At 36.2% G+C, this 14,502-nt stretch overlaps 1 protein-coding gene across 1 annotated transcript; it reads right to left on the bottom strand.

The window, feature by feature from the left end:
* Window positions 1-910: 910 nt before the first annotated feature.
* Window positions 911-4,182, bottom strand: LOC130935842 (glutamate dehydrogenase A). The gene is made up of 9 exons (XM_057865751.1): window positions 3,952-4,182; window positions 3,715-3,828; window positions 2,753-2,974; window positions 2,592-2,666; window positions 2,387-2,503; window positions 2,045-2,295; window positions 1,792-1,867; window positions 1,625-1,711; window positions 911-1,440 (listed from the first exon to the last, which is right to left on the bottom strand). Exons 1-9 carry the CDS (start codon window positions 4,057-4,059, stop codon window positions 1,255-1,257), a joined length of 1,236 nt encoding a protein of 411 aa, XP_057721734.1. The 5' UTR covers window positions 4,060-4,182; the 3' UTR covers window positions 911-1,254.
* Between the last annotated feature and the right edge of the window lie 10,320 nt (window positions 4,183-14,502).

Raw genomic sequence — 14,502 nt, 5'->3', positions numbered from 1 at the left:
TTTAAGAATTTAATATCATTCAAAAAACTTTTTGGTTCTCTCTTGAATCAGTTGTCAAGTCATAACCCCAATACTCCAAAAATCAAATCAAATGGAATAGATGCACATCATTGAGAACCCATTTTTTAAACCCCATAAACAACTATGTATTAAGTTGCATTCGAAGTAAAACAAAAAATAATGAGTAAAGTGACAATTTAATACTTGAGAAATTGTGTCAGACAAAATTGTTATTAAAATCATGAATAGTATAAAATAGGTCCACAAAATTTGCTTTCGTTAGACACGTCAAGTTCTTCGGTTAAAAAAAAACACTAATTCTATATCTAAATTCATCTTTTTTATGAACAACTACAGAACAACTCAACACAATGAGAATGATAAATAGAATATTATAGTTGAGTGATTCTAGATTCTAAATATCACATGTTAATCTTTTTAAACTTAAAATTAAACATATTAGGCCTTCAAAATTTTAGAATTAGACAATCTTGACTTTGTCTACTAATGGCATCAAGTACTCTTTAACGGAAAGACTCGTCGTATCTAAAAAAAAAAAACAAACATCAATGACCTTTTTGATACTTTGAATAAATTACCATTTGTATCCATGAAAGATACAAACACTGACAAATATATTCATATAAGAATAAAACGACAATTGTACCACGGAAGATAGCTTCCGTGCGCCAAGAATATCTTAATGGACTAATTGTGTAACCAACGTCCGAGTACTCTTGGCACACACAAACCATCTTCCGTGGTTATAATTGTCGTTTTATTCTTATATGGGTACATTTGTCAACATCTGTATCTTTTATGGGTACAAATGGTAATTTATTCTTGATACTTTTCATTTGTCAAAAACAAATTTGTCTAATGCGAAATTTCTCACTTTCCACAAAAATAATAAACATCAAATGTGCCAAAAATGAGAATAAGAAATAATGTTCACTATTACTTTATCTCATTTGCCTACATACCAATGGCTGCAATAATCTTATTGTCAAGTCTCACATGACTACACTCTATTAGACTAACACTCAAGTACCCAACCAAAAAAAAAAAGAAAAGAAAGAAAAAAGGAAAAGCCTCTAATAAGTTGAAGTTGAATTAGCAGCCAAAACAAGATATATGATTAAATTAAGCTAGATGACAAAATCCTACTGTTTGGGTAGAGTAAGTAATGTTGCATCTTCCTAACCAAAAAAGAAAAAAGGAAAAACAAAATGGTGCATTGAGTTGTGGGGCTTGTTAAGCTTCCCAACCCCTCAAAAGTGTAGCACGAGCAACACGGTTAACTCCAAGGGTGAAGGCTCCCATTCTCAAGTCACAATTATGAACTTTGCACATTGACTTAATATCCCTAAAAGCCTTTGTCATGTACTTCTTCAACTCATGGTTCACCTTCTCTTCATCCCACATAAAGCCTTGAATATTCTGCATTCATTAAGTCACATAGAAACAAATCAAAGGCAGTAATTCAACAAAACTAGAAGATTAGAGTTGATTTGCATATTTGGTTACAAGTTGTTTAGTTCAGCTATGCATGTGGCTATCACCACTTGGCTTGGTTTTGGTTTCCTTAATTAAGCTTAGGAGTTGTTTAGTTGATTTTTCTAACCTGAACCCATTCAAAGTAGCTAACGGTCACTCCACCGGCATTGGCATAAATATCGGGTAGAATAACAACTCCTTTCTTGGACAAGATCTGCCAAAAGCAAAATATTTTCAAGATCTAATGCATGTTTAACATATATGTCTTGAAAGAAATAGTAGAACTATCTTAACCTCATCAGCTTCAGGATCAGTAGGGTGATTTGCAGCTTCTATGATGTATTTTGCCTTTACATCTGCAGCATTTTCCCTTAAAAATAATACAAAAAAAAAGGAAGCTTAATATGTAATTTCTAAGATTTTTAAGCTTAGGGGAATAAGAAACTAAAATAAGGAAGATGCTATTTTAATCTTAGTGCGCTTGCAAGACCAAGACCAAGAAAAAAAATTGGTTAAATTCTAAGCATAGGTTGACATAGATATATACTTGTTTATAACTCCACCCAAGGCACATGGCATAAGAACATCGCACTCATGAACAAGCAATTCATCTGGGTCCATGGTATCTGCTCCAGGGAAGTCTTTCAAGTTTCCATTGTCTTGCTTATGTTGCAGAAGGGCAGGGATATCAATGCCATTTGGATTTTTAATAGCACCTGTGACGTCACTCACAGCTATCACCTTACCCCCTCTCTCATGAACACACTTAGCAGCCCAAGTTCCCACATTTCCAAATCCCTGGAGAAGGTAAAATAAAAGTTAGATCAATGATTGAATTCAGATCAATATTCATAAGCTATAGCATCTTGTGATAGTGGGGAAGAGATACCTGGATCACAAATGTATGATCAGCAATTGTCTTCCCATGTTCAGCAAATAATGCCTCTGTCGCATAAACCACTCCAAGACCAGTTGCAGCCTCTCTTCCTAATGAACCTCCAAGATCCTACACGCCAAAACAAACAAATCCGACATCTAAATCCAAGTGAAAATGTGCTTGTATTTGAGGGTACATGGACAAGATTGATTCTTACGATAGGCTTCCCAGTCACAACTGCAGGAGAATGCCCATGAAACTTTGAATACTCATCAAGCATCCATGCCATGGTCTGTGAAACAGTGAACCGATGAGAAAGACGTGGTACTTATTGACGAACAGATTAAAACATGCAAGTCTTAAATGGTAAATCAGTACCTGCGCATTTGTTCCCATATCAGGGGCAGGAACATCTCTCTGAATGCCAATAAGATCATGAATCTTTTGGGTGAAGACCCGAGTTAGCCGTTCTAACTCACTGATACTGAGGTCCCTCGGATTGCAGCCAATGCCACCCTTTGCTCCTCCATATGGTATGTCGGCTACGGCTGTCTTCCACGTCATCAGCTGAGCTAGAGCATTCACTTCATCAGGGTCAACCTGAATAATATGACAGTTTGAAATTCAAGATAATTAACGCATTGATAACATTCATGGCTAACTTTTAAAGGTAGTAACATGCATCAATATAATACTATCAAAACATTCAGGGAATCAGTTCATGAATAGAAAAATTACACTTGAATCTCATGTTCGGATTTCTTTATCAATTAAAACAAGTCAAGAATCAAACACAAGAAATTAAATGAACACACGGCACAAGGGAGCAAACGACAAAATAAGCAATCATCGCAAATTTTAAATCCCAAGGCTCTTTAACTCCCTAAAGCTGAGAATATCACACTTTTTCATCCAAAGAACGACGAGTTAATATGAAACATTTGAAATACTTTTAAGTAATTGTTAAATATGGATTCCCTATTTTCTTTCTAATCTAGGTACTCTTTGGTAACAGCTCTATCAACCATTGTGGCACATCCCTACAATACAAATATTGGAAGTTTGTTGTCATTGTTGTTGTTGCATTGCCTTCATCAATGTGTGTGTGTGTGTGTGTGTTTTTTAAAGAATAACTTTCATATCAAAGTAACCGTCCTATTAATTTCAGATCAGAATAAATTTTGTTGAATTATGAAATACACCAGTAGGTTGTTTGAGATAGAGAATCAACTCGGAGGGCTAAAATCATACATCAAAACCAGCGAAAATTTCCAAACAGAATGAATCCAATTCAATTGATCATAAAAGGATCATAAAGAAAACAGAAAACAGTTATAAACCTCAGGGTGAAAACGGATTCCTCCTTTCATAGGGCCACGAGCATTGTCATGTTGGATCCTGAACCCAACATATGAGACCAGAGTTCCGTCATCTTTCGGGATCGTACATTCAACCTGCAAAATCAGAACAAAATCCCCTTTCACATCACAGAAATTGTGATAATATTAATAAACGAGAACCAAGAAAGATACAAAAATTGATTGAACCAGAAAAGGGGTTATCGGAAAGATTATTACTTTGATCTCTCTGAAGGGTATGAGGAGACTCATCTCAAGTTTGGAATCCAATCCCAGGATTCGAGCTGCACGTTGGAAATTGCGGTTGGTGGCTGCAAGAGCGTTCATTGCTGACAGTGCAAAAGTGAGAGAGAGTTGAATACGGAATGCACAAAACAGAAACTACCAATTTGCTTGCTCTCTTACACTCTCACTCTCACATATATATATATGCTGTAAGAGTAAGAGCGAGGAGCTAGGCACCCAATGGCATTTAAGTCGTGCTAGCATTTTATTTTGGTAAATAATCTTTTATTAGTATATTATTTATTTATGATTTATTAGAATATATGTGATCCAATTTTAATTAGGGATCTGAGTGAATGTGATTGGGATTCGGAAGAAAGTTCGAAAGGTCCTTTTGCCATGTCTATATAGTGATGCATTGTCGCCGCGTATGTGGATGTGGGTGGTTGGGAGAGACTATTTTATTTTATTTCCTTTTTTCAAATGCACTTTTTTACGCCCTTTTTTGTTTGTTTATTTATCCTACAGACATAAATTAAAAGTATGTAATGATTCTATTTTGTTTCCTTCAACAACGGAAATGACTTTCTACAGATTTAGATCGAATCTTGCACATCTGTTGCCTAGTCAGCTACTATGACCAACAATTTAATGCTTCAATATGTAAATTTTGTCTCAAAAGCTATATTAGTTGACATTGCAGTTAAAACAAATATAATCATCATCTAATCAAATCTTTTTTCATAAATAACCTTTTTCTTTATATGATATTTCAGAGGGTTTTTTCTTATATGATGTACCAAACAAGTTATTTACGGAATGATTATAATTACACCAATGTTATGGTGTACAAAGCAATAAATTTTTATAGCTGAGAAATCTGAGTATCATGCAAAAAAGATTAACATGTGGACATTGTGAATAATTGATAGTTTAAAGGTTAACCACAAAAAATATCTCCAAATTATTTAAACGTTGATATAATGTAATGACGATATAATAATAAATATGTGAATAGAAATATTGAAATAAAAATTCTAGCAGAGAGAAAGAGAGAGCAAAGACGAGCATTTGAGGGTGAAACACGGCGAGGAAGATGGCCATGCCATCAAAAGAGATAAGGGAGAGATCAAAGCGTGAAGGATGTGTATCCGGTATCAAGGAGGATTCCTTTTTAGAAGGTTTGGAAAAGCCATCATAGGTCTCTTTTAGAGATAAGATCATTCGTGCAGACAAGTCTAAGGCCTTTGCATTAGTAGGGTCTTTATCTGGGATGGAATCGCCACGGTAACAGGTAAATAGGGTGATTCTCGTCCACCAAGTATTAGTTTTACGAAAGAGGCAAAGAACTGTCTAGCTGAACCATATAAGGAAGCCATTATGATCAAGGTGCTGGATAAGTATTATAGCTACACAACTCTTGTGCATAAGCTTCAAAGGAGGGTTTGATTTGTTGGACGTGGGGTTTGGGTATTTTTTGGTTAAAGTTGATATTGCTGCAGATCGTGAGAGAGTCATGCTTAGTGGCCCATGATTGATAGATGGTCACTATGTCGCAGTAAAACCATGGGACGCGGATTTTAGGCCATGCGACAAATCCTTCGAATCAACACTAGTATGGATTCGAGTCTTGAGGCTTTCGATTTGGTGCTACCAGGAACAAGCAATGCTGCGGATTGCTTCTGCAATAGGGATTCCGGTGAAAGTAGACTTGGCCATTAAGCTTCCAAAGAGAGAAAAATATGCCCGAACTTGTGTTCAAATTAATCTTGGGTTGCCGGTAATCAAACATATTATAGTGGAGGGCATGACTAATGAAGTGGAGTACGAGAGCTTACAGTTGATTTGTTCTACTTGTGCACGGTATGGGTATGATAAATCGTTGTGCATGAAAAAGGAGCCATCCAAAGGGAAGGGTGATTCTTTCGGTGATAGAAAGAATCGTGAAGCCCCGACACTAGTGCCACACAATAATCATGAAATTCAAAAAGAGGTTGAATCAGAAGCTCGTGATTTGGATGAGGATTCTCATAATTTGGGCAAGAAATTAGGAGTTGTTAGAAGGAATGATGGGGTTACAGAATTATTGACCCCTCATGTGTTTGATGGTCATGTTAAGGAGGCATGCATGGATGATGAAGAGGGCTGGCAACAAGTGCTGACTGCTGCGTAAGAAAAAAATTCACAATGGGTCATCCATCAAGTTTGAAGGACCAAGACGGAAAGCAGCACAAGTATGGTTCGAGAAGGGTCCCAAGGTCCAATTTGCATGGTGATGGAAGCAAATCAATTGATATTAGGATGGGGCAGTGAGGAAAGCATGAAATTGTGCCATCTCCATCGCTCATAACTCCTGCATGTCGTGAAATTTCTCTCCGGAAGCGTCCGTGACCTTCCTCCATGCAGAACTCGCTAGTTGATAAAAATGGCGGTGCAACGGAGTGAACCTTGATAGATGGATACATCGCGGGCGCAGCGTTTGGGGGTCTAAGAGTGGCAATTATTGAGGATCAGAGTGTGCCAGTACGGCAGGACAAACCACCTATTGAGGTTGGTGATTCTATTTAGAGTATTATGTTCTTATTTATTCTGTCCCTATTATTTATGGATAGTTTAAATATGATTGTTTGGAATATTAGGGGTGCTTCTAAAGAGTTAGTCCGGGTGTGATGATGAGATTTGCTCGGTGGTCTAGAATTCCTCTCATAAAAATAAGGACTTCGTTGTAAGCATAGTTCTAAACCAACAAACAATTCCTACATCAAAAATTTGAGTTGTCACAAGTACAAACCCCAAATAAGAATTAACCGAAGTATTTCAACTCCGTGTCATCTCACAAGGAATTGCAAGGAAGTGTTTAATTATTGGCTATGAAGATGCAAGGGGGTTTGATTTTATATTTTTGCAAGAAAATAAATGGCAAGAAAGATTAAATGACAAGAAAGTAAAATGATAAGAACTAATAAAATAGAGGAAAAGTACTCTTGGCTAGACATAGGTAATTGAGATCACCATCCTTGTCTACAAACCAAATATTGATAATTATGAGGTACCAACCTATTAAGTCTACTTCCCAAAAGCTTTAAGTACGTAATGTCTACTCCTAAGCTTGAAGTATATCAAATAGGTTTGATCACATCAACCCTTAAGTCCCAACCTACCTATTAATTAAATTAGTAGTGGGTTAGTGTCAATGAGTATCAAATTGATCACCAAGGGTTCTCAAATCACCAATTCATTGAGACCCAATGACTCAAGGTCACTCAATTCCCTTAGCCTAGGCCAAGAGTAAAGAGAACTACTCAAAAACTAGAGGAAATATTCTATCAAAAACCTAGAGTGCAAGAAAAGTAAACATTACCAAATGCAAGAATTAACAAGATCCATAACCATAATGAGCAAGAAATCAACAATAGCAATGAAGATAAACATAAAAGAGACATGGAAACATAAAATTGCATTAGAAGAAATTAAAATCCAACAATGGTTCATCAACATAAAAGAGAGCAAAACAAGAAATCAACAAGGGAAACTAAGAAGATTTAGACAATAGAACACTAAAATATAATGAGAATTAAAATCAAAACAAGAATTGAAAGAGAAATTTGAGAGTGATTAACCTAATTTTACCCTAATTTCTATCCTAAATCTAGAGAGAGGAGAGAGCCTCTCTCTCTAGAATTCTACCCTAAAACATTATGAAAACTCAACTATGGCTACTTGGTTCATTCTCCCTTCAATCCTTGGGTTCAATAGAATCAGAAATGAGTTGGATTGGGCCCAAAATGAGCTAGAAATTGCTGGCCACGATTTCACTTTAGTGAATCACACTACTCCATCGGCGCGTACGCGTACAGTACGCATGCGCGCCCCTCAACGCGAAGCAACTATGACAAATTTTCTATCATTTTGAAGCTATGAATGTTAGCTTTCCAACGCAATTGGAACCGCCACATTTGGACCTCTGTAGCTCAAGTTATGGTCGATTGAGTGCTAGAAGGTCAGGCTTGACAGCTCTACGGTTCCTTCATTTCTTCATGAGTTCTCCCACTTGCATACTTTTCTCCTCACTTCTTCCATCCAATACTTGTCTTATGAACCTGAAATCACTTAACAAACATATCAAGGCATCGAATAAAATTAAAGTGAATTAAAATCACCAATTTTAGGGCCTAAAAACCATGTTTTCACATTTAAGCACAAATCAAGGGAGAATTACAAAACCATGCTATTTCATTGAATAAATATGAGAAAAGTTGATAAAATCCCCCAAATTAAGTATAAGATAAACCACAAAATCGGGGTTTATCAAATCTCTCCACACTTAAACCAAGCATGTCCTCATGCTGAGAATAAAGAAGGACAAGAAAAGGGGTATGAACATTTATTCAATGCAAATAAACGATATACACCTATCTATATGAATGCAACTAAATGCAAACTGATTCTATCTACTTGGTCGAAAGTAAATCAATCTCCAAGAATATATATCAAGTAGGGCTAAGTAGTATGATAACTCATGGATCCTACCAATTCAAATATCAAAATGAAGTTCAAATAGACTTGCAAAAAGAAATCTCATGAAAGCCGGGAACAAGAAATTGAGCATCGAACCCTCACTGGACGTATATCCGCTCTAGTCGCTCTAATGTATAGGGTTGATCACTCAATTCTCTTCTAATCATGCTTTCCATGATTTGTTTTTCATCTAACAATCAACAATTTTTCAATGCGTGTATACATTCATCATGAGGACTTATTCATTAGTTATAATAGGGCTAGGGTCAAAGTAGGATGCATATGGTCAAGTGAGCTTGAAATTTGAGTCTTTGATTAACCTAAGCTCTCACCTAACACATATAACAACCTATACAATTTTAATACAATGCCTAGCTACCCATGATTCCCACTTTTTCACATACTCATGCATTCTCTTTAATTCACATTCCATATGCATTGATTTTTATTGCACTTTACTTTGGGACATTTTTGTCCCCTTTTTATTTCTTTTTCTCTTTTTCTTTTTTTTTTCTATTTTTTTTCTTTTATATATATTTTTTTTCTGCATTTTTTAAATATATACAAATATATCAATGCATATGGTTTTACATATTTAATGCATAAGTTTGTGCCCAAGTCCCAATATTTTTAACAAAAATACAAAAATTACACTTTTACCTCAACCAATGTCCCAAGTTTTCCATACCCAAATGATACACACCCTCACTAGCATAAGCTAATCAAAGATCCAAATTAAGGACATTTATTATTTTTCGCTTAAGGGTAGTGATGTGCTAACATTAAGAACAAAGGGATTAAATAGGCTCAAATTTGGCTAACAATGGTTGATGAAAGGTTGGCTATTTGGGTAAGTGAGCTAAATGAAAGGATGGCCTCAATAATATAAATGCAAGTATACATGGAATAATGGACATAAAGAATCAAATAAAGCAAGGATTACAATCATAGAAAAGAGAATAATGCACACAAGAATAAAAATAAGTGGTTATATGATGTAACCACACAATTTGGCTCAAAACTCACATGCTTGTGTTCTTAGCTCAAAAACCATGTTCCAAAATACATTCTTCAAGCAAGTTTAACACAATGTTTTTTTCAAATTGGTAGGGTTTCCTAAAACAATTTTTCTTGGAAAAGAAACCATCAATCTAACCAAGTAGTCCTAACATAAAAAAAAAGAAGAGGTAAAATATGTACAAATTCTAACTATCGTGCAACCTATCATACAATGCAACAACTAACTAACAAAGACAAAAGTTAAGAATTGGTGTTGAAAAAGGAAGTTTTTACCCATGGAGGTCGGTCGGACGACCTCCCCACACTTAGAAATTTGCACCGTCCTCGGTGCGTGCAAAGAAGAGCAATGTGGATGGGTTGCTACAATTGATGAGATCCTTCAAAAAGTTGTGCGGGTGAACTTATTTGTTGCCCTATTTAGAAGTCTTTCCAATTCTTTCCTTCTTGGTGGCCAACCTAAAAGGAAAGAGAAAGAAGGATAATTAAGCCTTTGACGATTGGTTTTTCTATCGGTAAAGAATCTTAAAAATATAATCGTGTTGTGAGTATAGCTTCTAAACCAACAGAAAATCCTTTCGTACAAAAGTTTTGGTTGTCACAAGTAACAAACCCCTTTGAAATTGATAACCGAAGTATTTAAACATCGGGTCGTCTTATCAAGGAATTGCAGGGAGGTGTTCTTATTATTGGTTATGCAAAGGTATATTTTGGAGTTTTCAAAAGGGTTGAACCAGTAATGTAAAATAACAAGTAGTTAAAATAATAACTAATAAAGCTCTTGGCAAGGTATGAGAACTGGAAGTCCTATCCCAGTTATCCTTATCAATTGTGATGAGAATTGGATTTTTCTCCCACTAAGTCAACCTCTAACTATGAAGGTAAGTCAAGTGGATGAATTAATTTTGATTCCTCAGGTCCTAGTCTTTCCTTGGGAAAGGCTAGAGTTATTGGAACTTGAATTTATTCTTGAAGAATTCCAATTTTTAATCAACAATGAGTTTGATAACTCAAGTGTCTCCAATGACTCAACCAAAGCAAAAAGGGAAAAATCTAAATTATTTATATAAATAAAATAAAGCAATCATAAGTCTGAAATACCTCAATGTGTATTAATTAAGAAAATCAATCCTAACATGGAAAAGTTCATAAACAAATAAAAGAGAAAATAACTAAAAAGAACGTTGAACCTGTAATGAAGAGAAGTAGACCGAACATAATAAAAATTCTAAATCCTAATCCTAATTCCTAAGAGAGAGGAGAGAGCATCTCTCTCTAAAAATTACATCTAAATTATGAAAAGTGAATTATGATCTGATATCTTGAGTCTCTGCATGTTCTCTGACTTTAATCTGCGTTTCTAGGCCGAAAACTGGGTCAAAACGCGGCCCGAAACTGTCTCCAGCGTATTCTGTAATTTTTGTAGATCGCGCAGGTCATGCGTACGCGTCATTTAGCGATGTTCCTCTCCACACGTGCGCGTCAGGCGCGCGCTCGCGTCATTTTGTGTGAACTCCAATCCACACGTACGTGTCAAGCACGCGTATGCGTCGCTGTGATTTTGTCCAATTCGCGCGCACGCGTCAGCCATGCGTGCGTGTCGCTGTTCGCTGGTTGTCTCCTTTATTTCTTGTGCTCATTTCCTTTTTGCAAGCTTTCTCTCTATTCTCTAAGTCATTCCTGCCCTATGAAGCCTGAAACACTTAACACACAGATCACGGCATCGAATGGTGTAAAGGAGAATTAAAATACACAATAAAAAGATCTCTAGGAAGCAAGTTTTCAATCATGGAACAGGTTTGGGAAGGAATTGTAAATTCATGCAAATCATATGAATAAGTGGGCAAGAATTTGATAAAAACCACTCAATTAAACACAATATAAACCATAAAATATTGGTTTATCAACCTCTCCACACTTAAACATTAGCATGTCCTCATGCTTAGCTTAAGGAGATAAAACAAATGAGTAGGGAAAAGCAAGTCTCATGCAATGCAACCTATGAATGTGAATACAACTTACATGCAAAAATGATTCTACCTACTTGGTAAAAAAGTAAATAAATCTTTCAAGAATAAATATGAACTGGATTTCACTAATTCAAATCTCAAAATAAAGTACAAATAACTTGCAAGAAGAAAATAGCTCATGAAAGCAGGAAATATAGAATTAAGCACTGAACCCTTACTGGTAGTGTATATCACTCTAGTCTCTCAAGTATATAGGGTAAATTCTCTCAATTCTCTACTAATCTTGCTTTCTAAGGCTTTCTCTTCATCTAACAATCAACAAAAATTTAATGCACCAATACACAAATCAAGAGGTCTTTTAAGGGTTGTAATGGGGTTAGGGTCAAGGTAGGATTATATTTGGCCAAGTGGACTAAAATCTGAATCCTTAATTAACCTAAACTTTTCCCACCTAACTTAAGACAATCCATATAGTCAAAATACAAGATCTAACTATCCATTAACTATGTTTACCATATATTCATGCATCCCAATTTTAAGTACAACTCATATGCATTGATTTCACCATTTACTCTGGGGCATTTTGTCCCCTTTTTATTTTTCTGCTCTTTTTCTTCTCTTTTTCTCTCCCTTCTTTTTATTTTTATTTGTTATTTTTATTTTTCTTTTGTTTTGTTTTTCTCAATGCATACGATTAAGGTATTGAATGCATAAACAAGTTCTCGACATTTTTCACATTTTCACAGAAAGTCTAACATACTCAATTCTCAAACCAAATGTTTCCAAACCCACTTTCTCCACACTTAATTCATGAGCACTTTCACTAGTCTAAGCTAATCAAGGATTCAAATTAAGGACATTATTGTTTTCCGCTTAGAGTTAGTGATGAGCTAAAATAAAGAACAAAGGGGTTGGTGGACGAAATTGTGATCATCATTATATTTTGTACTTGTATGAATATACTCTTAGGGCACTGTTTATTTTCACAACTCCGTTCAACTAACCAGCAAGTGTACTGGGTCGTCCAAGTAATAAACCTTACGTGAGTAAGGGTCGAATCCACAGAGATTGTTGGTATGAAGCAAGCTATGGTCACCTTGTAAATCTCAGTTAGGGAGATTAAAGGGTAATTGTGATTATTGGAATAATAAATAAATAATAAACTAAATAATAAAAAGGATAGAAATACTTATGCAGATTCATTAGTAGAGATATCAGTTAAGTATATGAAGATGCTGTATGGCTCAAGGACGCCTGCTCTCCCACTGCTTCTACCCAATCCTTCTTACTCCTTTCCATGGCAAGCTGTGTATAGGGGTTCACCATCAGCTGTGGCTACTTTCATCCTCTCGGGAAAATATCCTATGCGGCTGTCACTCGCACAGCTAATCAGTCTGGAGGCATCACCCATGGTTGATGGCTACATCCCATCCTCGCAGTGAAAACTAATGCTCACGCACTCTGTCACAGTACGGCTAATCACCGGTTGGTTCCCGCTCCTACTGGAATAGAATCCCTTGATTCTTTTGCGTCTGTCACTAACGCCCAGCAGGTTGCAAGTTTGAAGCACGTCACAGTCATTCATTACCGGAATCCTACTCGGAATACCACAGACAAGGTTAGACTTTCCGGATTCCCAGGATCCTACTCGGAATACCACAGACAAGGTGAGACTTTCCGGATCCTCATAAATGCCGCCATCTATCTAGCTTATACCACGAAGATTCTGTTGGGGAATCTAAGAGATACACATTCAAGCATGTTGCATGTAGAACGGAAGTGGTTGTCAATCACGCGCGTTCATAAGTGAGAATAATAATGAGGGTTATCTAACTCATCACATTCATCATGTTCTTGGGTGCGAATGAATATCTTGGAATAAGACTAAGAGAGATTTGAATAAAAGAAAATAGAACTTCATTAATACTTGAGGTACAGCAGAACTCCACACCCTTAATCTATGGTGTGCAGAAACTCCACCGTTGAAAATACATAAGCAAAGGGTTCAGGCATGGCCGAATGGCCAGCCCCCCAAAACGTGATCAATGATCTCCTAAGATGAAGAATAAAACAAAACTGAGACCAAAGATGAAACGTGGTCAAAAGACATCTAATACAATAGTTAAATGTTCTATTTATACTAGACTAGCTACTAGGGTTTACATGAGTAAGTTATTGATGCATAAATTTACTTCCGGGGCCCACTTGGTGTATGTTTGGGCTGAGCTTGATCAATACACGAGCTAAGGCTTCTCTTGGAGTTGAACTTTGAGTTATGACGTGTTTTGGGCGTTCAACTCCGGATCATGACGTTTTTCTGGCGTTTAACTTCAGACAGCAGCATGTACTTGGCGTTCAACGCCAAGTTACATCGTCATTCTTCGAATAAAGTATGGACTATTATATATTGCTGGAAAGCCCTGGATGTCTACTTTCCAACGCCGTTGAGAGCGCGCCAATTAGAGTTCTGTAGCTCCAGAAAATCCATTTCGAGTGCAGGGAGGTCAGATTCCAACAGCATCAGCAGTCCTTTTGTCAGCCTTTTTCAGAGTTTTGCTCAAGTCCCTCAATTTCAGTCAGAATTTACCTGAAATCACAGAAAAACACACAAACTCATAGTAAAGTCCAGAAATGTGAATTTAACATAAAAACTAAGGAAAACATCCCTAAAAGTAGCTTGAACTTACTAAAAACTACCTAAAAACAATGCCAAAAAGCGTATAAATTATCCGCTCATCACAACACCAAACTTAAATTGTTGCTTGTCCCCAAGCAACTGAAAATCAATTAGGATAAAAAGAAGAGAATATACTATAAAGTCCAAAATATCAATGAATATTAATTTAATTACATGAGCGGGACTTGTAGCTTTTTGCTTCTGAACAGTTTTGGCATCTCACTTTTTCCTTTGAAGTTCAGAGTGATTGGCGTCTCTGGGAACTTAGAATTTGGGATAGTGTTATTGATTTTCCTAGTTAAGCATGTTGATTCTTGAACACATCTATTTTTTGAGTCTTGGCTGTGGCCCTAAGCACTTTGT

Source organism: Arachis stenosperma, chromosome 1 (genome assembly GCF_014773155.1).
Source record: "Arachis stenosperma cultivar V10309 chromosome 1, arast.V10309.gnm1.PFL2, whole genome shotgun sequence".
Taxonomy (NCBI): Eukaryota; Viridiplantae; Streptophyta; class Magnoliopsida; order Fabales; family Fabaceae; genus Arachis; species Arachis stenosperma.
The sequence above is the reverse complement of the archived record's forward strand: the minus strand, read 5'-3'. Positions and strand labels throughout refer to the sequence as shown.